Consider the following 27,167-nt stretch of genomic DNA (forward strand, 5'->3'; position numbering starts at 1 on the left):
GTGTGCAGCTCTTTGTAGAAGTGGCATGTCTTTGATGATGCACCAGACCGACGATTGGCCTCCCTTGCCTTCTGGTATGCCTGCCTCAGCTCCTTGATCTTAGCACAGCACTGCTGCATGTCTCTATCATGCCCCTTCTCCTCCATGCCATGAGCAATCTGCCCAGAGGTATCAAAGTTCCTGCAGCTGGAGCAGAGCTGTAATTGCACAGCCTCCTGTCCCCACAGACCCAGCAGATCCAACCGCTCCAGTGTACTCCAGGCAGGAGTGAGTTTGCTGCAGGGAGCCGGCATGGTCAGCTGGGCAGATGCAATGTGAGCTCTCCAGGCTGAGCAAACAGGAAGAGGCATTTCAAAAATTCCTGGGTCTTTAAAAAGGGAGGGGCCCATGCCTGAGTACCTGGCTGCAGGACAGCTGAGTTCAAACTGGTGACCAGAGCGGTCACAATGGGCATTGTGGGACACCTCCTGGAGGCCACTTAGGGTCACATAAGCAACTCAGTGTCTACACTGACACTGCATTGCTCTACGTACGTCACCATAAGCACTATGCCTCTCTTCAAGGTGGTTTTATTATGTCGGCTTAGCAGGAGAGTTAAATCGGCGGGAGGAGCATTGCAGTGCGTCTACCTCCACAGTTAGGTTGACTTATGTCAACTTAACAGTGTAGTGTAGACATGGCCTTAGACTCCACACCTGCCCAAGGGAATAGCAAGGGGTAAAAAGCCCACGAAAGAGTTACAGGGGGTAACTGGCCCTTGGGCCCAGGCCTGTGGGAGTAAGCTGGGCTAGGCACCTCATTGGAGCCAGTGGGTGAGGAGTAGGCAGGGAATGCATAGCCTTAGCTCCACAAACTCACCCCACTTGCTGGCCAGAGTAGCTAAGGTTGAGGGAAGCAGTAAATTAGAAGGAAGTGGGGAGGAACGGATACTCAGAGGGGTGTCTTTGAGCCTCCCAGGTGTTGCATCTCTCCTTACTCAGAGCTCATATAACGAATGAGCTGACACCATCCTAGGGTAACTCCATCCACATCACTAGAGTGAGGCCAGGGTGAATTTGGTGCACTTAGCCCCAGCAATCATTTCACAGAGGAGACTTGAGGGGGCTCACACGCTGCCCAGGTAGAGGTGGCTCTGTTCCACGTGCCAGTGGAGGCTCTGTGTAGTACCTTTCACTATGTTACATGAGTTTCCCAAGTCTCGGCAGATACAGCTCATTAACATTCTGTGACAGCCCAGAGCAGTCCAAATCCTTCTTCCATCTGTTTGTTACACTCTCTTCCCAAAATCTGGGGCAGCCATTAAGCTCTTTAGGAGGGGATTACATTACTCAAGGGTTTACACAGTTTATCCAGCCTGGTTCATATGTTAAGTATACACAAGATATAATTTTGTTACCTGGAAATAAGCAAAGATATGAGCCCTTGGAAGGGTACCTGTTTACATTGGCGGGACGAAAACACTGTTCATCTAACCTGTGCAGAACAAAAAATTTATCCTGGACCTGGCAAGCAAAATGATCACTGTGTGAACTGGGGCTGGAAGGCTAGTCTCTGATTAATATATCAAGAGACGGTCGCTTGTCATTCCCAAGCAGTGTGTGTGTGTAGGTGTGTGTGTAGGGGACTGAAATTATAAGAGTGCAGAGAGATTTCTAGCATGGAATAACACAGGACTAAGGTCTCAAGAGAGTTTCTTTCAAGGCTCCTGAGGCAGGGTTGTCTACACGAGCGCTCCCACTGGTGGAACGGCCCCTGGAATTGGAATGGTGGGAAAGGTTACGCAAGGCAGCCTACTGTAGTTACAGCCCCATCTGGATGATCATGCTGTGCTTATATAGCACTTTGCATCAGTAGATCTCAACTTCTTGTCTGCTGAAATTTTATATTGGCTCTTCAAGAATGTTTACCCTCGTCTGCCTCAGTTAGTTGGAAACAGAGGGACGGATGCTTGGGTGCCGTTGGGAGGCTAGTGCAATGGAACCTGTTGCAGATCACCAGTGCTGGGGATGGATCTGTGCCAGCCCAGACTCCAGTATAGTTTGGAGCAGCCACTGCGGTGGTGTAACCAACAGCTGGGGCCATTTTGGCAGCTGGTGATTGCCAGAGGACAGGAGTGTTCCAACCATGCCTCTTACTACTGGCCTCACCTGCTCCACCAGAAGCAGGGTGGCCTAGGGATTGTGCCTCCCTGGGGAAATTCTCTGCTGGCTGGACCTACCAGCTTCAGTGACCCTTTGTGCTGATGAGACCTGTACAAAGGGGCTGTAGTACATCGGGGATCTGGCCCAGCATGTAAATCCAGTCTTTAAGAAAAAGCCTTAAGGCCTGATTTCCATCTCACACTGTGTTAAACCAGGGGTAAAACAATGCATTTAGTGCAGTCAATGGCGCTATGCTGATTTACACCTTCTGAGGATCTGGCCCTGAGTTTTTACATAGCCCTTACAGGTGCAGAACTCCTGATGACATCACAAGTGGCTGGGGAAAGGATGAGCAAAAAAGGGAATAAGGTCTTCAAGCTCTAGTGCCAAGTGAGACATTTAATTTAAAGTGCGTCATCAACCCCACATGGCATAAACAAGCACTTTTCTTTCCTGTACGGAAAGTAAAATTAATAGAAATGGGCACAAGCTGTAAAATATGGATGTTGGCTGGATTTTAAAGTTCAGGTCTTTGCGACTGACCCTTGAAAGAGTGATTTTTGTTTGCAAAAGTTGGATCTGGGTTTGGATTTTCAGATAGCCCCAAAGCATGGATGTGTTTGGAGCCAGAGATTATATTTGGGCCCTCTTAATAATAATAAGTAATAATGTTTAGCCCTTATATTGCATTTCCATCTCAAAGGCATGATAATCTTTATTAGTCTTCCAACTGAACACTGCAGTTCAGCTGATGGCTGCTCAAGCCTGAGGCGATGGCTGTTTGGATGGGAGTGCAAACTGCCTTGAGTTCTGAATGGCTGGCATTTCTGAAATTCACCAGAGGCAGGTTTTTCTGCTCTCCTATTCTCACAGATCTCCAAGGGGATAACGTGCATCATGGGACTCCGGGTTTTACTGTGCTATTAAGTTATTGTGCCACCCCTTGGGACAGTCCTGCAAGGAGGAGGAGGACTCGCATAACTCTGGATCAGTAAAGGAAGCAGCTCAATTAGCATTTCACACGCTTTTCTTCGCTCTCTTCTTCCCTTCCCTGCAGTGGGCATGCTTTCCCCTTAAAGGATTGTCCTGTTTCTGCTCCTTGCCAGCGTTGGCAGGGTGACAGTAGTCGAGTGTGCAAACTTGTGCTATTGTCCCCAGGCCAGGGGGAGTCATGGAGACCCATTAATATGACACAGGAAAATGTTTGCTGATGGCAATTCTATGGGCTTTGTCTAACTCTTTCTCCATCATGACGACTCGATTTAAGTCTCTAACTGTTTGACTACAGATGCAAGAGTACTATCCAACTCCATCCTTTTGTCCGGGCAGTTTGAATGGGTAATTCAGCTTTTGTGTGGCTCAATTGAGGGGGCAAACATAAAGACAAGATTCTTGAGCGCTCAAGCTCCCTTTCCATGGATATCTGCACATCTCTTTAGAGATTTGTTCCTTTCCTACCTTTTTTCCTGACATCATCCTCCCTTAAAAAAAAAAAAAAAAAGCCCTGATCAAGAACAGTTAAAAGCAGGCTAGCCTGGTCTCCCAAACTAGCATTGTCCTGTGTCATTGAAGCATGGTTACTGCCAGCCTCCAGACAGCTTTGGGGTAGTTTAGAGAAAAGGGTGTCTAAACTTTCTTTACTCATCAGCAGCATATCATGTTGGATTGTGTTGTTGTTGGGTGGGGGGAAGCAAAGGGAAGGCCCTCACAGGGGTGGAGGAGGAAAAAAGGGGTGGAGGAAAGAGTGGAGAATGGTAGAAATCACAGGGAAATGGTCGTATTTATTAGCTGTCTTTCTGTGGCTGTCCCCATGGCGACAATTTGTGATGACAAAGAATGTGAGAACGGGGGAGCCTAATGCCTGATTGGGATGCTTTGTATTTGGCAAAGTGGCTTCTGATTGGTCTGAGAAAGCCCCCTAACTAGAAGGAGTTGATATTCATTCAGCTTACTCAAGTGCTGCTAAACTGCTTCTAAACACTCAGAGGCTCCGGTTGCTTCTCTAAAGGTTGGTAGTGTATAACCTGTATAACAAGATTAGCCGGGGAACTGGGTTCTTCTCAGCAGTGATACAGTAACAATCAATATTAGAGAGACAATCTACTCAGTGTGTGTGTTTTGGTTACAGTGACATGGAAGTGCTGCTGAGCTTTCTGCTTACGCTTTAAACATTACCTGTCTAACAAGATTAACCATTTGGTTCTCAGCAGTAACAAGCTGTCCTGGGTGCGTGTGTGTGTGCGTGCATGCAGAGGTTTTGTGATTGCAAGGATGTGGATGTGCTGCAGATGTTTCAAACTTGGCTAGCATGACAAGCTGACACCTTGCTTGTTCAGCTGAGAAGTTTGATTTGTTCTTGTTTTTCCCATCTACTTGATGCTTTCGATTTTTGTCCTGCTGCAGGGAAGCATTTGGGTTTGAAGTCATGAATATGTCCCTCCTCCTTTCACAGGTTTGCCCAGGTGTGTGGAGTGGGATTATAAACTTTTGATGGAAATCTCCAGGAAGGTCCCTCTTTGAAATGGCATCAGACAGTGAGGTAAAAACGTTACTGAATTTTGTGAACCTGGCCTCTAGTGACATCAAAGCCGCTCTGGACAAGTCTGCTCCCTGCCGCCGCTCAGTTGACCACAGAAAATACTTGCAGAAGCAGCTCAAACGTTTTTCTCAAAAATATTCCAGGATCCCAAGATGCCACCCCAGCAAATCCATGGAATCCAGCTCCAAAAGGGGGTCAGAGGATAGAAATCGCAGTTCAGACCCAGATGGCATGGATCCAAATCACTGCACAGTTTCCAGTGAAAAGGCCCTGAGGCTATCAGAGGTGGAGGAGAACTTCAGTGGGGAACAGGTTTTGCAGGAGCAAAGCCCAGAGTCTGTAAGGCCAGATCAGGTGCCCATGAGGAAAAGACAGCTGCCTGCTTCCTTCTGGGAAGAGCCCAGACCAACTCAGAGTCTGCTGGTCGGGAGCTTTCCTGCCGGATTGGATGGGCTCCCAAACTCCAGGGACCTTCCTCCTTACGAGGGCAAGAAAAGCAAAAAGGGTCCCGATACCACAGAGCCAGGCAGCCCCCCTCTGCCTGCCCAACCCAGTGGGGAGAAGGAGACTATCAAAGTGCCCGGGACATCCTTATCTGGCCGGATGAATGCCTGGAGCTGCTGTCCATTTCAGTACCATGGACAACCCGTTTACCAAACCCATGGAGCCCTACCTCAGTCACCGTTTCCAGGCCTCGGGCTATGGAGGAAAAGCACAGCACCCACAGGGGAGATCCAACACTTCTGCAAGGAGGTGGGCAGTATGGGGCAGAAACTATACAGACCAGTGGTTTTGAAACCCATCCCTACCAAGCCGGCTGGGCCACCTCCTATTTTCAATGTGTTTGGATACATTTAGCCTGGGGGAGGGGAGGGGATTTTGTGCTGTGTACGGTAGCTCTTTCAAATGAAATTGAAATGTAACTTCAGACATTGGCCCATCAGCTAGTCACACTGTGGAGCAATTCTTCGGGGAAGAATATGCTATCGTTTCCATCTGTCTATAGATGGGCAGCCATTACCGGCTGCTCCTTTAATCGGAAAGGCACAAGCTGGCTGACTTAAATAGTGGTTGTGAATACATTTGGGTGTCAGTCTCCCCTCACTGCACTGGTATAATTCAGGAATAACTCTTACGGAAGCCAGTGCAGTTAAATGACAGGCCAACTGGGCCTCTTGTATTTAAGATAATTGTTTGACCCAGTGTGTGTCAGGCTAAGAACCATTTGGAATCTGCACTTGTAACACCTACAAGACCTTTTCCATATGGGAATGTCTTTCGGGGGACACTTTGTACCACCAGCAGCAATGACGTGATTAAACTGATAACGTCTCTTGTACTTTAAAGTCATTCTAAAGAAATCAGTTAAGGTTTTCAGGTCACTTTCTTTTACCAATAGGACAGTATTTCATGCAGAAGATAAGTTTGTAAATCGATTTCAGCTCTTCTCTTGTGTAAATATCAAGAGAGTTTTTAAAAAAATAAAGCAGGTAATTTTATTTGTCTCCACATCTCAAATATGTTCAGATTGCATGTTTATTTTCCTCCCAAGGAGTAGATTCAGGTTCAGTTTGTAAAGGCGTTGTCATTCAGAAATGGGGGCCTGATTCTCCCATCATTCACAGTGGTGTAAGTCAGGAGTAGCTCCACTGGAGGCTATGAAATTAGCCAGTTTAAAACTGGTGTGAATGAGAGCAGACCTCCCCTGTGACAACTAAGAGAACAGACTGGAAATGGTTTAGCATTTGAACATGTAAGTGCAAAACTAGTGAGATAAGAGAGAAGATCGGCGCGCGAACATATTGGCACTAAAGCCTCAGGGTTTGTCTGCTACAGTGGCACAGCTGCTCTGCTGCAGCACTGTAGTGCAGACACTTTACTGCGGGGACTGAAGGGCTTCTCCCATGGCTGTCAGAAATCCCCCTCTCCAAGAAGCAGCAGCCAGGTTGACAGAAGAATTCTTCCATTGACCTAAAGGTGTCTACAAAGGGGGCTTAGTTTGGCTTAACTATGTATCTCGGGGGGAGGGTTAATTTTTCACACTCCTTAGCGACATAACTAGGTCAACCTATGTTTTAGGTGTAGACCAAGCCTCAGTTGATCAGGGCAATGAGCTTCCCAGGGACAATTCTCTACTCTGCCTGAGGACTGGTCTACACTAGGAGCTTACATTGGCATGACTACACTGCTCGGGGGTGATCCACAGTCCCGAGCGATGTAGCTATGCTGACCTAACCCCCAGTTTAGACAGCACAAGGTGGACAGAAGAATTCCACTGCAGCTGTCCCTCTATAGCGGTTTAAGTGTAGACATGCCCTGACTCTAAGATGAAAAGCTGCAGATAAATAAGTAGTCTAGTAGTTTGCAAGTTATTCACTTGCAAAGCTGGTCATGTGTGATGAAATCACTTCTGAAAGGTTAAAAGGAGTGTTTTGTTAAACTTCTCTAAAGCCTACAAAGAAGTGATGTTAAACAAATAGGACAGGAGACCTACGATTAAATATTATGGACCTGATTCTCCAGTCACTTAGTGGTGTAAATCACTGAGGTCAATAGAGATACACTAGTACAAAAGGGACAGGAGAATCAGGCCATGTGCATCTGGGGCCTAATCCAGCTCCCACTGGAGACAATGGGAATCTTTCCATAATTTTAGTGGTAGATGGGCCAGGTCCCTTTACTGTTACTGTGGTGCTTTACACTGGTGTAGTGCCATTGACTTTAGTGGAGTTACTCCTGATTCTCACCTGTGTGAGAGGAGATGCAGGCTCAACACCTTTTGAGGGCCTAACTATTGTAAAGAAAATGATCAGCGAAACAAACACTGAGGAATGGATCCTCAGTTCTTCAGCTGGTATAAATGGGCATGGAACTTCATGCATTCACACCAGCTGAGGATCTGGCCTTGTATACTGCCTGAAACTTTTATTAAGGGCATGCAGATAATTCTCTGGCCTGTGGGCCCATTTTTTCCCAGCCATCCCAATGATAACCCTGAGAGTAGCTTATGCAGAAGTGAAGCCAGAGTGGGTTATTCCTGCAGTCTAAAAGTAACAGCACGAAAGATGAACCAGGCTTGAGTCCTAACTTCCTTCTCCTTGTAAGTCATTTACACCTGTGCAAAGAAGGCATTATACAACACAATTCTCTGATTTGGTAGCATTTTACCAGCTTTGCATAGTTGTAAATAATAGCATAAGGTCCAGAAGAATCAAGTTCATAAAGTCTTGGGGGCCAGCAGAGAAGTGTGGGTCTGGCTCCTCTATCATACTTCAATACCTCCTCCTTGTCTTCAGAAAAGACTCCATGAAGAGGCAGCGTCCTTGATCCTGCATCCACTGAAGTGAAATTCAAAATTCCCTCTTAGGAGGAGAAATGGGCCCAAGAGAGGCAAGCTGCAGAGCTACAGACAAGGGGTTCCTGTAGCTCTTTCTCACATGAGTGACCCTTACTCACACTTGTAGTCGGACTGAAACCAATGGGCCAGATGCTGAACAGTCACAACTGTGTGAACCCAGAGTAGCTTCACAGGTGTTATGCCAGGCTGCCAGCAGGCAGGATGACTGGGATCAGCACCTGGCTCTCTGGAACCACTTCAGAATGTATGGTTCCACCAAAATGGAAACACTTCATGAAACTGGGTCATTTCAGAGGAAGATGGGGAGGGGAAGGGAGAGTTCTGACGTCAAACCACTTCTGTTTTTTTTTTTTTATTTTAAGTGACTTTCCATTTAGAACTTTTTATTTTGTAGGATCATGGCTAGCACTGTAATACGATAACTCTGGAACATCAGAATTGGAACAAAATGTCAAAATGAAACTTATCACCCTAAAACTATTTTTTTTTAATTTTCCTTTGCAAGTTTGAACAACGCCAAATTTCAAAATCCTTCGCGAAACGGAAAGCCCAACCTCTGGATGGTTCTAGTTCCAGGGCTGGGACCTTTCATGGAGTTCTGGTGTATCCTAAGAAGTGAAGCAGCAGTGCTCCAGAACTCGAATGACATCATTATATGTAGCTGAAGTAACTGACGAGGTTTCATAGAATCATAGAATATCAGGGTTGGAAGGGACCTCAGGAGGTCATCTAGTCCAACCCCCTGCTCAAAGCAGGACCAATCCCCAACGAAATCAAATGTTTGTGTGAGACATTCTTCTTAAGCCTTCTGGGAAGCTACAACCTCTCCTCCAGCAATACAAGTCTCCTCTTCCTGTGATTACTGTTTATAGATTATAACTTATTACTGCTTTGATTGGTTCAAACTTTCCCCAGATACCTCTTTGTCTAGGTCCTCAGAGCAGCAGGTAACATTTTAGAATGTTAGTTTATTTGCCTTTTGTTTAGAAGCTGAAAAACATAACACTGGAAAGCCACCATTTGCTCAAATGTAATGCAAATGTAAAATATTAAACCCAAACTATATTTTATAAATAATGGCAAAAAATAATAAAACAATTGAAAAAGCTTTTATACAAAAAAGTGCACAAGAACATAAAGTGAATTGCACATGTTGCAATAAAAAAGTACAGTAATCTGGCCATTTAATATTCCTGGAACAGCTGAAACAATTCTCATCACTGAAGATGTCTGTCCTGACGCATAAAAATATACCATTTTACTGCATATTGGAACTACTGAACTGATTCCAAAGCCTTGGCTCCAAAGTATTTGTTCTGTTTCACAGCTGTATTCATTTTTATAAATGAAAGGAGAATTTGTACAGATTCAGGACATCGGGTATGAGAGAGGTAGCCTACTCTGTTTTCGTGCAAATAAATGTAAACCAACTGTGGAAAGACTGGCAGTGAGGGTCAAGCAGAAAGAATAAAGTAATATTGTGATTGCCAGGTCAAATCTTCAATGGAGTGATCTCTCCTCAGTGTATGTGCACAGTACGGGCCTGATTCTGTTCTCGCTTGCACTAATTTTACACCAGGGTAGCTCTATTGATTTCAGTGGCGGTATTATCCTGACCGATACAAATATGATAGAGGAATCAGGCCTGTAGGTATCCAGTTAAGGAGTAATATGTCTTTTGCTCAACCCATACCCAGTTTCAGTTTTTCCAGGTTCAACAAAACAGAACAATCCTGCATCCCATGATCATTTTGCATATGTAAAGGTTTCCTCTCCATAGTATTCCACAGCTTTGGACTGCTTATGAAATCCCAGCACTACTGTATGTACACGGTTTGTGATTGCAGATCATTCTACCAAAAAGGTGGCCTCGGATAATCTCATTATACAGCAAATAGGTATTTAGGTAAACCATCTCCACCATGCCAGGTTTCAGTATCAATATCTGTTTGCAGCTCAGTCTGATTCCAGCCTGTGACACTGGTTTAATTTCAGGGGAGTTGCTCCTGATTTATAATAGTGGAAGTAAGCAAGAACCAGGCCCTCCAGGCTCAACCCACACAGGTGTGAGCTATGCCAGCTAAACAGGTGATTTTTCTATATATCAAAAGCTACTTAGTTCACACAGTACTGTTAGGACTACTGGAGCTGGCCTGTGGAATCCTTTCACATGTGGGTGTGCACTTTACTCCCAGGCATAAGTCTCTTCAATGAAGTAAGTGTTCACCAGCATAAGTAAGGGCTGTGTGGCCAGGCCATGCATCTGTTCACCTAGGATGTTCATGCTAAATATTCAAAAGCAAGGTTGTGTCTGAGCAGCTCTACGGCTTCCTTTCAGGAAGGCGGTAATGTGCCTGGCCTCACAAGTAGGGGTCCCAGGGTGAGTCTTTTTCTGATTCTTTATTGTATGTTTCTTGTCAAATTATGGTTCATTATTGACAGGGGGAAATGTGGTGAGTTTTAAGCGGTGTCAAAAATTGTTTTCTTAGAATTATGTAAAAATTCTCTGAAGCGCCATGCTGCTGGGATGAGTTACCAGGCAGCAGGGGTGATTTTCAGAGCTCCCTGCAGCAGACTGTTTGCAAACACCAAAGGCTGGATCCTTGCTGGTATAAATGGGTGTTATGCCACTGGAGTAATGGGTGCTGTGCCCATTTACACTAACCGCAGAGCGGGCGCCTGTTCTGAATTATTTTCTCTCTGAGGTTGCTATATCGAGCTGCTCAGCATCTTGCAGGATCTGGCCTGTCATTGTTTTTGGAGTGGGAAATAGCCTGGTGTTTGGCATCTCTTCTGTCCTTCATCTCCCTTTCAACCCTGACAGCGTGTCTGGAGTGCAGGAGATACCCACCGGAGGAGGGAAAATGGTCAGCATCATTGTTAGATCTGAGAATGAGGGGCCAGCACATCAGCGGGAGTAAATGAAGACAATGGGTGGAGCTGTCTCCATTTTCACTAGCTGCGGAGCTGGCCAGGCCACTTTCTTCAAAGCTCTGCTGGAGGAGCACAGCTCCATCTGAATGGAAAGGGCATTGGGTTCTCAACTGCCACTGCGTTTTGGAAGGGGACAGTCAACACACCCAGGTGCAATTAGCTGCAGTTGTTGCTACTGTTGCGTACATTCCCTTCCGCAAGCGCTGGAAGGTATTTCACCCCAAACGTTGGGCAAAAACAGACATGCATGTGTGCAATACACTTAATAGTTTTGTGTTAAGGTGTACAAGTCTACAAAAAGAAACCTTTGTGCAATGCAGCCCTGTTTGTCAGGAATAACTGTATTTCCCCTGCTTTGCTTAGATTTCGATCTGAATCAGTATCTGGTGGGCAAGTCAACACACAAAATCATACCTAATGTGTGTATGGTTGGACGTGCAGATAATCTCGGGTATGAATCCAAATCAGATTGGAGCCCAAAACTCCTTTTGTGTTTACAATAAGAGGATGAAGAGCCTATGTATTTCTAGGCCAAGTTTTGCAAAGGTAGGGGTCTAATGTAAATCCTTATATAGGTGCCAAATAAGTGATTTGATTTTCAAAGGGGCTGAAATCTAGCAGCTTCCATTGATGTCAGTGGGAGCTTCTGGGTACTCAGCACTTTGAAATTCAGGCCATTTAGGGCCAAATTATGATAATGTAATTTTCCTTGAGTAGCACCTTACTGCACAAGTCCCCTCACTGACTTCAGTGGAATTACTTGTGGCATAAGTAAATGTTTAGTGTAAGTGTATCATAATCTGGCACTATTTAAATGCATAAATAAGGACATAGAAGCCTAATTTTGAGCAACCATTTTTGAAAATCTTAGTGCCAGTGTTTATAATTTTGAAATAATCTCACTCTTCTACAAGTAACAGTAGCTCAGTGTCTTGGCTTCACTTAAATCTGTCACCTGAACTTCAGGGCCTGATTCTGCTCTCATAGCAATTTTATGGTGGAGAAAATCCATTGATTTCTGTGGTGCTATTTTGGATTTACACCAGTTAAAAGGAGTTCAGAATTGCTTTTGGATCTTCACTGTAGAAATTCACTTACACCAGAACCCTGTCTACTTCTTATACACTTTTAATATACCACAAGCAGTATTTACTGTGAGCTAAATCCTTCAGTCCTTGGATTTTTACTCAAATAAAATGTCCACTGACTTAAACAGGAGTTTAGGATGAGTCAAGTCTTCTTGGTTTGCACCAATATTTACAAAATATCTTTGCTGTGGGGGAAAAAATCTCAAAAGTTCTGAGTTTTTAATGCTTGGAAATCAAGTGAACTGTTCATAAAGAAAGGCCAAAAGAAACAAAAAATAAATAGGTGAGAGAGACAATGTCAAGGTACCAGAGAATTAGCAACCAGCAAACAGCTCAGTCTAACATGACAGAAAACAAAATAACACTCAGGGAAATGTGATTGTTTCCCCACATATGCAGATTCTTGACAATTACTGACTCCTGAGCATTGAAGAACTCTAACCTCTGAAAGACCCTCAGGTCCTTTTTGAATCCCACAATGTCACTTGGCTTTGGCTCTGCTAGTTTTTCAGTGCCGGCTTTCCTGTCCCCTTCCCTACAGAGCTTTCAGGTGTGTAACATTGCAAAGCACTTGTTTTCTGTTGGGAAAAAAAAAATCAAAGGGTAGTCTGTCCTGTTTGTGTCACCCTGTGTCTTTCACCCTCCCTTTCTTCTCTCTCCCTTTCCAGCATTGTAATGCACATAGATTAGCTATGGGGTGATCCTTCCCATCATGCAGTCCGTTCAACATGATCATGTGAATATTCTCCTCTCTAACGAATTGGGTTGTTGCACCAGGAAGCTGCTGATCACCAGGTTTGCACGAGGTCACTGTGAATAATCATACTGTAGGTATCGAATCAGTCTGCCCGGCAGAGGCAAAGTGTCAATCAGTTTAATGCGGTTTCTCCCAATCACGTTTCGAACCTTGATCCGGCAAAGGTGAGCGAGAGGCCTGGGGGGCTCTGGAAGAGAGACAGGACCTAAATGTTAGTCGGGCATTTTCAGATCAGTTGAGTTATTAAACTAGGTCAGTGCCTCACATGCTGAGCCATGACATTTATTAGGGGCTGTGGAGGAAGGACCCCCAGCAGTGGAGTCAGTGCAGTCAAAGGGGATGAACAGTGAGGTGAGCCACTTATGGTGTGTACATCCTCTGCACAGCACTCAGCTCAGCTCCCTGACAGGTCCAGGTGTGCTGCAAGTCGGGGTGGGGCAGATCAGATAGTGGAGTCATGGGGGAGCAGCTGTGGCTGTGGAGTGTCTCTGCTGTCTGGGATGGGGGGTGGGATTCCTTCCCTCTCTTCTCCCTCATCCCAGCTCATCTTCTCAGTGCCTGACACACCTGCTTAAGTATGCTATTGGTGGATGAGCATTTGCACCTTAATACATGCCCCGCACTAACCAAAGCCTGCTTCCAGTCTGTCCGACATTGCAGCCCGGCCAAGTTCTAGATTCAGACCTGCCAGGGGAGGACAGCTGGCTCCATGTGCTAACACATCACACTGCCACATGGGGCTGGGAGCTATGCCCCTTGTTCGCAGGCTGGCGGGAGCTGAGACACAATGTGAGGAAGAAGAGAGGAAATACTTCAGATAGCTCTGTGGCAACCCCTCTGGCTCAGCCAGGAACCATGCTCAGCCCTCCTTGGCCAGAACAATGGTAGGCACAATATGAGGCCTTGAAGGTAGCTGGGGAAATGGGGTAGGGATCCCCAGGATTCTGAAGAGGGCTGAAAGAATCCCCTGGAAAAAAGGAGATTTGTAAGTGTGGAGGGGGAATAGGGTGAACCCTTGTGCCAATGAGCCAGGTCACCAAGTAATCCCCTGCATTACAAAATGCGAGCCATGAGGATCTGCCAGCTAAGCTGTCATTAGAATCATAGAATATCAGGGTTGGAAGGGACCTCAGGAGGTCATCTAGCCCAACCCCCTGCTCAAAGCAGGACCAGTCCCCAACTGAGCTGAACCCTAATGCAAACACAGTTTAGCAAAAAGGTGGAGATGCAAATATAAACCAGATAAAAGCTAGAGGGATTAACACAAAAGAGTCTCTATTTCTAGAACAGCAAAGTCTCACTGAGATCAGTGGCTGCCCAGGCACTTAGGTGTAGTGCTGAAAGAGGGGACTAGAGTTTAGGACTCTTGAAGTCCATCTCAGAGTCTGCTACTGTCTTGCTGAGCGGCTTTTGGCAAGTTACTTAACTATACTCAGTCTCCCACTATTAAACCCTCCCACTAATAACCTGACAGAATTTAATAAGGATGAAACCAAATACAGTTCAGTAGAAATTGCACTAAAGAGCTACCCTACCTTTCCACAAGGGATCCAATGATAGAGCATCCTACCTGTGAAGGAAGGTGGTTTCTGACTGCTGAAGCTTTTTATGACCATCAGGCTGTCCCCCCCGCAATGTGACTTCCCTGGTACCGATTCTGGCCTGTGTAATGTAATTCAGCCCAGTGTCATACCTGCTTTCTCTTTAATGACTGCCCAGTCCTCGTAGCTGTCTATGTGCTCCTTTAGCCGGGCACAGAGCTGCACATTGCCCACATAATCCAGGAGAACATCGATAATAGGCCCAGCCCAGCGATTCATCTCCGGAGCAGACACCATATCACAAAACTGAAACAAAAGCCATAGCTACTGCAGTAAGTGTGAGATTGATAAGTTCCTCAGGGGAGAGACACTGTCAGGACATCATGTTGGTTATGCCTTCATACCATGGATAAAGACAGTTCTTAATTTTCCCTCTGAAAACTTCTATGAAAAACCCCTTATTGCTGCTGAGGGCAAAATCATCCCCTCTCCCACCATGGGTGAAAGAAACAAAATCCCAGTGGATTCCTGGCTCTGGAGCATGGAAGAGGTATCAACCACCTATAGGGCACAGTATCCTCTGTCACCCAAAAAGGGTCCTCAGGGCAGTCAAGGATCCATGAGTGGCTGGGTGCTTGGATGAGAGCCCACAGCTTTCCCTGGATACCAGCAGAGCATCTGCTTTAAAGTCAGAACAACCTTAGGCTCTATCACCCTTAGCATGTTGCCTTTCTTTTCTTTGCGATCCTAGTCTGGGGAAAGTCTGAGGTAGCAGTTGGCAGGGTAGGCAGTGCAGGGGCACAGGACTTCAACGAGGAAGGATGACGCCTCCAGTAGATTCCCTGACATCTTCAGGTTTGTGGGGCAGCTGAACTCCTGGCTAAGGAACAGTCTGGTGGAGATGCTACAAGATAAACCACATGGAGCTTTTGCTTCACTATGTAGGTTATTCTGTGTCAAAAAACAAACTGGGCCTAATATGGGGCCCAAAGCCTGCCGTCCCCCTTACTTTCTCCTGAAGCAGGAAAAACTCGTTGTCACTGGAAGCTGGTGGGCGCTCAGCACCTTTGAATATCAGGCCACTCATTTAGGTGCCTAAATACAATCTTAGAAGCCTGACTTTCAGCACCCATTTAAAAAATATGGCCTATCTTTCTACATAAATCCAACCCCATCCTTCTGTTTCTTTTAGGGGGCCATGTCATGACCATCACCAAAGTATCTGACTGTTTTCCAAGTGTCATAAATATAAAGGGAAGGGTAAACCCCTTTTAAAATCCCTTCTGGCCAGAGGAAAAATCCTCTCACCTGTAAAGGGTTAAGAAGCTAAAGGTAACCTCGCTGGCACCTGACCAAAATGACCAATGAGGAGACAAGATACTTTCAAAAGCTGGGAGGAGGGAGAGAAACAAAGGGTCTAGGTCTGTCTGTATGCTGCTTTTGCCAGGGACAGAACAGAAATGGAGTCTTAGAACTTTTAGTAAGTAATCTAGCTAGGTATGTGTTAGATTATGATTTCTTTAAATGGCTGAGAAAAGAACTGTGCTGAATAGAATGACTATCCCTGTCTGTGTGTCTTTTTTGTAACTTAAGGTTTTGCCTAGAGGGATTCTCTATGTTTTGAATCTAATTACCCTGTAAGGTATCTACCATCCTGATTTTACAGAGGTGATTCCTTTACTTCTATTAAAAGTCTTCTTGTAAGAAAACTGAATGCTTTTTCATTGTTCTAAGATCCAAGGGTTTGGGTCTGTGGTCACCTATGCAAATTGGTGAGGATTTTTACCAAACCTTCCCCAGGAAGTGGGGTGCAAGGGTTGGGAGGATTTTGGGGGGAAAGACGTGTCCAAACTATGTTTCCTAGTAAACCCAGTTAAAGTTTGGTGATGGCAGTGGAAATTCCAAGGGCAAAGGGTAAAATTAATTTGTACCTTGGGGAAGTTTTAACCTAAGCTGGTAAAAGTAAGCTCAGGAGGTTTTCATGCAGGTCCCCACATCTGTACCCTAGAGTTCAGAGTGGGGAAGGAACCTTGACAAGTAAATTAGATCTGTGTTGCAAGGTCCCCAGTGGACTTCAGTGGGTCTCCTGCTCTTCTGGTTATAGGAAGTTCTGTTTGGGCTATATGGGCCTGATTTTCCTACTCCTTACCTGTGGTATTGGCATTCACACCTGCCTAAAGGGAGCACAAAGTGAGTGTAAAGTGCTACCACATCCAAATGGCAGCACTTTATACCTACTTTGTCTAGGTTTAAATGATGACACACACTGCAAGACAATGCAGAAGCAGATCCTGTGTCTAATGGTATTCTTCTTCTTTTCTCCGGCAGCCACCTTCTCCGCATATACACAGACTACATTCAAACACTCATCAAATAAACTAACAGAAAATTTTCCGGGGGGGGCGGGAACTACAGAGTGCAACCCTAGGAAATGTGAATGTTACAGAAACAAAATTACACTGGGGCTGGTATAGCTCTGGACTTTTCTACTCCAGTCTTGTCACTCAGGTTCCTTAATTTGGCAGAAAGCAAAGCTACACTGAGTTGATTAGACTCAAGCCTAATTTGATGGTGTCCAGTTTGCAAATTAATCCCAGTTCTGCAGTTTCTCGTTGGAGTCTGTTTTTGAAGGTTTTTTGTTCAAGAATTACCACTTTTAAGTCTGTTATTGAGTGTCCAGGGAGACTGAAGTGTTCGCCTACTGGTTTTTGAATGTTACAATTCTTGATGTCTGATTTGTGTCCATGTACATTGGTCAAACCGGACAGTCTCTATGCAAAAGAATAAATGAATAATTTGCAAACTGGACACCATCAAAATAGGCCTGAATAAAGACTGGGAGTGGATGGGTCACTACAAAAAGTAATTTTCCCTCCGTTGATTCTTACACCTTCTTGTCAACTGTTGGAAATGGGCAACATCCACCTCGATTGCATTGGCCTCGTTAGCACTACAAAAGTAATTTTCCCTCCCTTGGTATTCACCCCTTCTCATCAACTGTTGAGAATAGGCCACTTCCATCTTAATGGAATTGGCTCGTTAGCTGACCCCCCACTTGGTAAGGCAACTCCCATCTTTTCATGTGCTACAGTATATATTCTGCTTACTGTTTTTTTCACTCCATGCATGTGATGAAGTGGGTTGTAGCCCACGAAAGCTTATGCCCAAATAAATGTGTTAGTCTCTAAGGTGCCACAAGGACTCCTCTTTGTTTCTCCCTAATCCAGGTTTCAGAGTAACAGCCGTGTTAGTCTGTATTCGCAAAAAGAAAAGGAGTACTTGTGGCACCTTAGAGACTAACCAATTTATTTGAGCATAAGCTTTCGTGAGCTACGAAAGCTGTAGCTCACGAAAGCTTATGCTCAAATAAATTGGTTAGTCTCTAAGGTGCCACAAGTACTCTTTTTCTTTCTCCCTAATCCAGTCTCCCAAGAAATGAGGCCTTGCCATGTCCAATTATGCATGTCAAGCCAGGCCTACAAAAGGTAAATGCCCTCTTGTGGCATTACAATAAATTACTCTTCATCTTCATATTTCCAACATTCTAATTCTCAATACGTGAATTGAGAAGAAACCAATTGTTTCCTTTTTACATGGGTAAACGGAAGATTTTATGGAATCATGAACTAATATATTTGTAGACTGATCTCCCTATCCTAATGTTCACAGAAGTCTTAAGTACTGTAGACTGGAACAATAAACTTTAGCAACAATAGTAATAGTATGAAGTGATGTACTTTTCAGTTCATCTTCCGATATCTAGTTATCTTTTCTGGGTAAAGATTAATAATTCAGATCTATTATCAGCTGTTGGTCTGTAAACAGTTATTGGTGAAAAGTCTGGGATGTCTGTAATTTCAGGTAATCTCATATGATTGAAATAATGAGTCCATGTATTTTATGAGGAGAAGTTTAATGGCGAAGGTCCCAAATGATCTCCTGGGCTTTATTTCAAAGTATAAAGGTATACAAAAATATTAACAAGCTAAACCATATATACCCATCTTCTATTAAGCAATCCCCTAGTGCCAAGAATTTTATAACAAAAAGAGGAAAATGCCTCCTATGCTCAGTTTGAATTAGTTCGACAATGATTTCTCTTTTACTTTAGGCACAGATAGGATTTTACATGACTTTAACTAGCTTTGTCATCTCAAGTTTAAACTGAACAATCTTCAGGGCAGAGGCTTAGTTTTGTGGGACACTATGCACAGTTTTAGGCACTATAATAATTATAATATTAGTTGAGACCCAGAATGGGAAATGAGCTATTTACATGGGTACAATGTGAGCTGGTTCTGAGTGGCTTGGAAATCATAGATGGGTATAAACGAAAACCTTCTTCTGTCCTTAGAATTCTAAGCACTACACTTTCTGTTGAGTTTCATCCGTGTCTTCTGTACTTGATGGGCCCTGTTTTGTTATTTTCTTGAAGAAAACCATGACACACAAGTGATGCCTGCCTCAGTACATCCACTGACAGGCACACGCTTAGTTTGGGACCAGTGTATTGCTATTATGGGTGTACCTTTCCCACATTCTTCAGCAAGGTTTTTCACTCTAGATTTGTCTTGAAGAAAAGATCTTTTTCCAGGAGGAGCTGTGGGGTCCTGCAAGTGCCTTTTGACTCCTGGGGATCCCCTACACTCTTTCCTTTACTATTTTCATCCTCAAAGGCCATTGTTCAGTGACCATACTTCTGGGCACAGAGGGCGGGATGGATTCTCTTCTGACCCCCCTATAAGCTGATACTAAACCAGACAGAATGTGCCCTACAGATCAAGGGGAGCCACTTCTCCCTTGTGACTTTGTGGGGGAAGGGCTGTCACAGGATATCTTATAGGGATGCATGTTGCATTGCAAATTTGGGTGGGGACATTAGCAGACGGCTGAGTGCAAGATAAGAGGATCCTCCCCAACTTCCTTGCCACATATGCACACATTGTGATGCATGGAAATACTGGGGGAGGGGGTTCCCCAGTTGTTCCTACAACAATAGCAACATCTCTCACACTCTCAGAAACTTCACTATCCCTAAAACCCCATTCTTTCTTCAAATGCAATTTACCATTAAAAATAAAAATAATAAAAAATGAATCTGTGCAGGGGAGAAGAAAAAGGAAAGGGATAAAAATCCCTGATTTCAGAATCCTTTGTGGCATTTCTGCCCCAAAGAAGCAAGCAAATAAACAACCCCCCAAACTCCAAAATACATAATTGCTAACTCCTTGACACTGCTTGTTCCATATATGGCCAAAAAAGGCTTTCCATTCAGTGCATATCATTTTGATCATTTTACTTATTAAAATATATTAAAATGTATAATAAGACTTCTCAAAGCAGTCTAGGGGAATCTTTCATTAATGATAGTGGAAGTTATGGCTGAAACATATGGCTATATCAGAAATATGGCTAATTTACAGCAACTGGGCATCTAAATCCCTTCAGTGGATTTGCAAATATCAGCCTATGTGTCTAACTCCCCTACACGGCTTTGAGAACCTCAACTATAATTTACATATATGTGTTGCAAATATTGTGACTCGCACTTTCTCTAATGCTATACATTCAGTAAACCAGATTACTGCAGTTATGAACATTCACTAGGTTACTCTCCCAGCTAGAAGGGCTAGAAACCAAATTTGATTTTAATCAAAAGGGTAGAGTCAAAACATCCACCCCGCTCCAGAAAAGAGCAGCGTGGCCCCTCTTGACATAGGCTGGCCTGAGAACCACTAGCACAGACCACTAAAAGAGCACACTCTTTTGGCACACAGTAGAACATTAGAACAATAGACCACACATCATCCAATGGACCTTTGGGGGATGAGCCCAATAGAGCACGCAATAGATGTTCAAAGTTTACCAGTAAATTTTTAATTGAAAAAGTCTAAAATAGAAAATGTTTCAAGGCAGATCTCTTCTGCCCAAACCCCAGATGAAACAGGGAGTGCTACCTAGCAAGGTAATTTAATTCATGATGGCTCAAATACCAAGGCAAAGAGAGTGGTATCAATGCCTACGTAGGAAGGCTGGTTCTGTGGTTAGAGCACTAGCTGATGATCTGGTTTCAATTCCCAGCTCCACCACAGACTTCCTGTGTGACCTTCAGCAAGTCACTTAGCTTCTCTGTGACACAGTTCTCCATCTGTCAAATGGGGAGAAGAGCCCTGCCCCACTTCATAGGGGATTTGGGAGGATAATTACATTAAAGAGTGTGAGGGGCGCAGAGACTACGTTAATGGTGGCCATATAAATATCATAGATCAATTAGATTCGTTGGACTTACCTGTACTATGTTTGGCTGTTTGTTCACTGGGGTATCATCCAATCTGCCCCTTCTATGATCCAGCACAGGATGTGGGCCATTTCCGTACTGACACTTAAAACAGGAGTCGGCGTCACACCCCAGATCCATTAGAAATTTAAGCAGACTGAGGTACTTCATTGAAAACATGATGGTGGCTGGGAAACTAGTGGGATGGCTAGAAATGTACGCATCAATATTTGCCCCGTGGTCTAGAAGCAGCTTCATGGTTTTCAGGCAGCCGTGGCGAATGGAGATTAGCAGGGGGTTGATAAGATCGACGTTGGGGTTGGCGCCAGCTTGCAGCAGCAGCTCCGTGGCGTAGATATTATTGTTAACGACGGCGAAGTAGAGGACGGTGCTGCGCCTGTCCTCGTAGAGCCGGGCTCTCTCATAGGAGAGGGTGGTGTTCACATCATAGCCGGCCTCAATTAGCTCTTCCAAGATGTCGTTGTTGTTGCGCTCAGCCGCAAGATGGAGCGGGCTGATGCCACTGCGCTTGACCCGAGTGCGGCTGGTCACGGGGAGCAGCATTTTGACTATCCTGCAAGTAGGGGATTCAGTGGATAGCTGTTAGCCTTAGACAATCTACAGCAAATAATAGTGAGACACAGGAGTGAGCCAGCTGCTCATGAAAGTGAAGGATTGATAACACAGGCATGAGCCGTGTTATCCCCCACAACTCAGCCAGTGCATTTTCATCCTGACAGGGTGGGGTTAGGAGCAGAGGAACTGCCAGACTGGGTCAGACACAACGTCCATGTGCTCCAAGGGGCCTCTGACAATGGCCAGCATCAGATGTTTCAGAGGAAGGAGTAAGAACCCAGCAGATGTAGGATAATCTGCCCCCACATTAGGTCTCACCCTAGTCCTTAAAAATTAGGATTAGTTTTGGCCCTGAAGCATTTCTATGCATTGATTTTTCACAATGCTTCGAACGAGAGGGAGAGGGCAAAGCCAGAAGCTCACTTCTGAGCTCATCTCGGGAGGGTTATATTCAGGTCCCAGGATTGAAGCCAGCGTTACAGTTCAGGTACCAAATCCAACTCCCTGCACTGGGCACCCCTCTGGAGCCCTTCACTCTGTGGGTATGGGGAGGGGCAACTCCATGGGGCTATCGGAGTCAACCCAAGCTGGTCTGGTTGTGATGAGCCAAAAGGACAATTAGGAATTAAAATAAAACAAAGAACCAAAGCCGTTTTCCAGGCAGATTGCCAAGCATTAGCCCAGAGGAAAAAAAATGTACAGCAAAATTATAAACCTCAGTAAACAGGAATTTCTATTGGAAACAACGGTGCTTCCTTAACAACTCAAATAGAGCTGCCATCATCCTACAGCCTTAACAATAAAAGTGTGATGAGTATTAAACATATAGTAACAAATCCATGGTTGCTTTTAGGTCTTCATGGTTGTTACTATGGACACGCAATTTGCAATGAACATTTTAGTCAGTGAGTTTAGCCCTTCTTCCTGCTTATAAATCATCTGCAAACAGACAGGAAGGTGGGATTTTTGGTCACGGTGCTAGGCTGAGGCCTCAAGAAATCTGTGCAAGCCACTTAATCTCAGTGCCTCAGTACTGTCCTCTCTAAAATGAGGATAATTAATACTTTCCTCCCTCCTCACAGAGTCTGGGTGCGAGCCTGAGCCCGGACTTCTACACAGCAATGAAACAGCCCCACAGCCTGAGCCCTGAGAGCCCGAGCTGGCTTGCATGGGCCAGTCGTGGGTGTATAGTTGCTGCGTACACTTACCCTGTGAGTCTAAATTCATTGAAGTCTGTGAGGCATTTGGTTACTAATAGTGATGAGCACCACAGAAGAGAAAATCAATAGCTGACTGGGTTTTTTATTAATGTATTCACGCTTCAAACCTGACGTACGTTTTCTGTGAACATTCTTCAACCTATGGGTTGTTGGACGCAGCAAGTATTCCCTTGTGCGTTCACTATTTCTAACTCCTTACCTGAGCTCAATCACATGACACAGTTTCTCTTCTCTGAACTAGACAACCCAACTGTTATTACTTAATGTTGTCCAACAAAGATTTAATTCATTTGTGAAACAAATTTTGGGATTAAACTAATCTCCTCATGGGCCTCAAATGTATCTTCCACAAATAGGTGTATGAATACATGAAGGTTTGTAAAGAGTGAATGAAAAGACATTGAATATGATGCAAAATTCTCCTTAGAAGGGGGTCTAAAGGTGCAAATAATTTTTCACCCAGCTCTAGCAGTCCCCATGCTGCATTGTAGCTATCTCGAATTTTCCAATGGGGGAGGGGAGCAGAATTTAGATTATCCTGTGCCAAAAGCAAAAGCATAAGCCTGTGCCACTTGAGCTAATGAAAAATCTCTGTTAAGTGATAGCAGCATGTGGTCTTTGACGCACAGATAAACAGTGTTGATTCCAGCTCATAGAAGGCACTGCTACATGTACCCGAGATGCTAGCTAGTTCTTCAGAATGTCTCTGAAAAGTGTGCCAGCTTGTTCGGAGATATGGACGACTAACACACTATATCAGACGGCATTAAACTTTAGTTCATTTAATCTTTTCTCTCTTATTTGAACTAAGATAGTTAGGGATGTAAACACTGATTTGGATAAAAACAAGTAATAATAAATAATGGTCATACTGTGGGCAGGATAATTAATAATACTTAGCACTAGAGAAGTGCCTGAGCTAAAGCCGTACGTCAGAACACCCCAGCTTTTGTGTGGTTCAGAATCTGAACCTGCTTCAAATTTCCTATCTGGCCCCCTTCTCTAACAAATCAAGCCAAAATTCCTGATCGAAACACATCTAGCTCTAAACAGATCTAAAACACTGGTCAAAACTTTTTATTTGAAAAACAAATGTTTTTAATCGAAAAAATGCTTTTTTCTGTCAAAATGGTCATCTTCATGGGAAATGTCTGTTTGTGATGACAAAAAAAAAAAGATAGTTAGGGTCTGCTGAAAACTCCCAAAATGAAAATTTTTAGCAACAAAACCAGAGAAAAATCAGCAAATCAATTGAAAGTTTTCAGTAAAACTGAATTTTTTTTGCCTGACTGGCCAAAAATTTTCTGGTCTCAACAACCAAATGCCAACATTAAAAAAAAAACAAAAAAAAAAACAAAAAAAACCCCACCACTTTTGGGTCTGGGGCTTTTGACAAAAACCTGAAAAATTTCAGTATAACCATGTATAGTGAAATTTTTTGCTGGGAAATAAAGATTTCCTGACTAGCTCTGCTAAATACCCCCAGAATTTGTGTGTGTTTTGAGAAAATCTAGATCTGAATCTTGTTGCCTGGGTCCATCCCTGCGCAGCAATTATACAGCAGGTGGTGAATAAGTACTAATTAATAACTAACCCAATCCTTCACTCAGCTCTTGAGCCTCCTAAGCCATCATAACTAACAAATAAACAATAAACATTTAAACCCCCTTAGGGTCCATTTAAACCCATTTAGGGCCCAATCCTGCAAGACGTTGGGTGCCTTCTACAAGGTACTGGCCATCTTTAGCTTGACTGCAATGGCAGCTGCTCAGCATATCCCATGATCAGAATATTTACAGGATAAATCCAACTTAACAGTAATTATTATAACTTTTAAAGCATCTGATGATGCCATGTGCTTAGCTGCTCCTGAATGGTGCTAAGCTTCTTCTACTCGGACTAAAATGAGAGTTGGAGACATGCAGAACCTTATATGCCTATTTACATGTTGGACTATGATGTCTCCCATGGCAAGTTTATTGCTACACCATTATTTACATACCTGAAGAAGTTTTGTCTTTATTTAAGGAAAAGATCCAAAGCCTACAGAGGAAATTTCCACCCAGAGCCTTTCTCAAAGCAGAGACTGACCTCATGTAACAAAGATGCTCACCAGAATCCAGGCGATTTGGGTGCTGCTTAGATGGCTATCATCCATCACCAACAAATGCTTCATAATAGCCATAAAAGCAAAAAAAGCACATGCAGCACTGCGATTACACCATGCCAAGTGCCAGCATTAGTCATCCCGTGATTTACTGGGTCTTATTAAGATTTAAGGGTTTCTTTTGTTCTCTTGCTCCAGAAGTGAATGTGCTCAACCCAGCTCTCTGTATCTGATTGAGAGGGCCCTGAAGAATCCTGAACTCCGAGGGTGTTTGAAATCCGTACTTGGCTCTGAATCTGAATTTTGCAAATGTCCCCTCTCTTGCTAAAGTGTCAAACCCAAAGCCCAGATCCAAAGCCCCCTGCATGTATTTTAGGATTGGGGATGGGGAACACTAAAATCGGTATCAGGAACCTAATTTTCAGCTGGAGCCCATCTCTCTTTCTGACCCCCAAAGGCTCTGTTCAGCATGACCGTGCCTCCAAGGCTGCAGACTGTACTTCCTATTCAAAGGTGGGGGGTTCTTCCCAGTGAGAGACATCCAAGCAAAGCCAATTACTGCTTTACATGGCCACCCAAGGCCACCTCCTTCACAGGGCCACCCAAGTGCCATACTCACACTGGAAGTGATGCTGGATTCCCCATGGTCCCTACCACCTGACCCTTTCTGCCACCTGAGACCAGGGATGCCTGAACTAGGAACACAGGGAGTGCAGCAGCGCCCCCGGCTTGAAATGGTTTTCATCATATACAGGGTTTTCAGTTTTGTTCAATGGCTTCCAGCACCCCACTATACAAATTGTTCCAATGCCACTGCCGGCTACATTGCCTCCCAGCTGCTGTAGATAATAGGATACCAATAAAAATGCACCCAGTGATTGACAGCCATCTTTAAAAAATCAAAATAAATCACAAACAAATTCTGCCCTTCTCCACCACCACTCCTGAGCACTGGGAGGAAAGGGGTTAAGTGACCTCTTGCTATGATCATGACACCGATGATACACAATTATGAATTCCATGCCAACAAAATTCATTTTACATTAATATTGACAAGGCATCATTTAAAATAAACAAACACCAAGCAATAAGAGTTGAATGTTGAGCCCTGGGACCACATTCTTGGCTTTTTGACGTTATGAAGCCTCCGTGTTCTGGCAGCAAGTCTGAATGTGGAATTCCTGGAGAATTACATATTAAATCCGCAGGAATATAAAGAGAGGTCACCATGAAGGGTGTTATTATACTGAATACCAAAGGAATTAGGAACGACTGGCCACTTGGGGTAAAGCTTTGTCATCTGGATAAATATTTGATTTTGGCCGCTAAAGAAAGGATACTTTTGTTTCACTTCAGTTCACAGCAGTTATAAACCAAAAAATGTGTTCAACCTTTTAAGTGTGAAGGAACTAAGACTTCTGACTTAATTCTGAACTCATTTGCACTGATGGGAATCAGCAATGACTGGTGAGAGATTTGGATCAGGCCCCTTATTTTGAAAGTGGGGTTGGACTCAAGTTGGAGAGCTTTGGAACTGAAGTTAAACTTGTCCAGGTTTTGGGGGTGTTCAGACTGAGACGTCTGGTTCAGGTTTAGTATAGGCATTCAGATTCAGAGCCACTTTTCCAGAGTTTAGGGAAGGAGGACTGGAACTGGGTTTTTGCCTCTGATCCTTTTCTAGTTTAAAATACGTTTGTTTTTAAGAAAATCTCTTTTTAACTTAAACCCCAGAGAGAATTCTGAGTCATGCCAGCAAAAGGCTATAATAGCTACTCCTACCCACATGATAGCAATATATACATCAGTTACATAAATTCACTCCGGGATGCCTCCTAGCACATACAGCCTCCACAACGGTACAGTTACAGAAAATAATAATCCTTACATACATCACAGTAATATGGAGAAGTTTAGTTAATGTCTGCAAAGTGCACGGAGATCTTTGGATAAAAGGCATGGTGTTGTCAAAAAGGTTTCGTTCTTCATGCACTATGAAATGGGAAAAATCCATACACACATTTTGCAGCTGTATTTAGTTTCTGATTCTACTATTTATTTGGGGATTTTGATGGAAAAATTAATAGATCCATAGAATTTAAGGCCAGAGGGAATGATTAGGATCACCTAGTCTGATCTCCTGCATAACTGCATAGATTTCACCAAGTGGTTTCTACAACAAGAGCATATTTTTTAGAATGATATCCAACCTTGATTTAAACACTTCAAGTGCATTGGTTTTTGGCATTATTTGACTAGCTCTAGTCATTACATGGTTTAATGTGCACATCAGCAAGAATAAACCATGCTAAAATATTGTTGGGCCACACACATCCATCACATCCTATGGTAAGTTGTTCCAATAGTTAATTACTCTCATTATTAAAAATGTGTTTTGTCGAGCTTCAGCTTTCAACCACTGGAACTTGTTATGCCTTTGTCTGCTAAATTAAAGAGCCATCTATCAGAAATCTTTTCCCCACTTACAGAAGGTGATCAAATCAATTCTTAACCTTCTCTTGTTTAAACAAAACAGATTGATCTTATTTAGACTGTTACTGTAATTTATAGCATATTCTGCAGACCTCAGATCATTCTTGCAGCTCTTTTCTGAACTCTTTCCAACTTCTGA

At 43.9% G+C, this 27,167-nt stretch overlaps 2 protein-coding genes across 5 annotated transcripts in view; one reads left to right on the forward strand and one right to left on the reverse strand.

The window, feature by feature from the left end:
• FAM181A (family with sequence similarity 181 member A) overlaps positions 1–6,172 on the forward strand; it is a 35,091-nt gene extending 28,919 nt beyond the window's left edge. For 2 of the 3 annotated variants that reach the window (XM_043549882.1, XM_007063448.3), the window contains one exon: positions 4,594–6,172. In XM_043549882.1, the coding sequence (XP_043405817.1) occupies positions 4,663–5,538 (876 nt within the window). In that variant the 5' untranslated portion in view covers positions 4,594–4,662 and the 3' untranslated portion in view covers positions 5,539–6,172. Of the gene's footprint in view, positions 1–3,918; positions 4,150–4,593 lie in introns of those variants that run through there. The other variant, XM_043549883.1, reaches the window with a different exon arrangement.
• Positions 6,173–11,689: 5,517 nt separating this feature from the next.
• The window catches only part of ASB2 (ankyrin repeat and SOCS box containing 2), a 46,752-nt gene continuing 31,274 nt past the window's right edge, over positions 11,690–27,167 (reverse strand). For both annotated transcript variants that reach the window (XM_043549169.1, XM_007063447.4), the window contains exons 10-12: positions 20,648–21,209; positions 14,511–14,664; positions 11,690–13,004 (exon numbers count right to left, since the gene is read on the reverse strand). In XM_043549169.1, coding sequence (XP_043405104.1) covers positions 12,868–13,004; positions 14,511–14,664; positions 20,648–21,209 — 853 coding nt within the window. In that variant the 3' untranslated portion in view covers positions 11,690–12,867. The remainder of the gene's footprint in view (positions 13,005–14,510; positions 14,665–20,647; positions 21,210–27,167) is intronic.

Source organism: Chelonia mydas, chromosome 6 (genome assembly GCF_015237465.2).
Source record: "Chelonia mydas isolate rCheMyd1 chromosome 6, rCheMyd1.pri.v2, whole genome shotgun sequence".
NCBI classification, from domain to species: Eukaryota; Metazoa; Chordata; order Testudines; family Cheloniidae; genus Chelonia; species Chelonia mydas.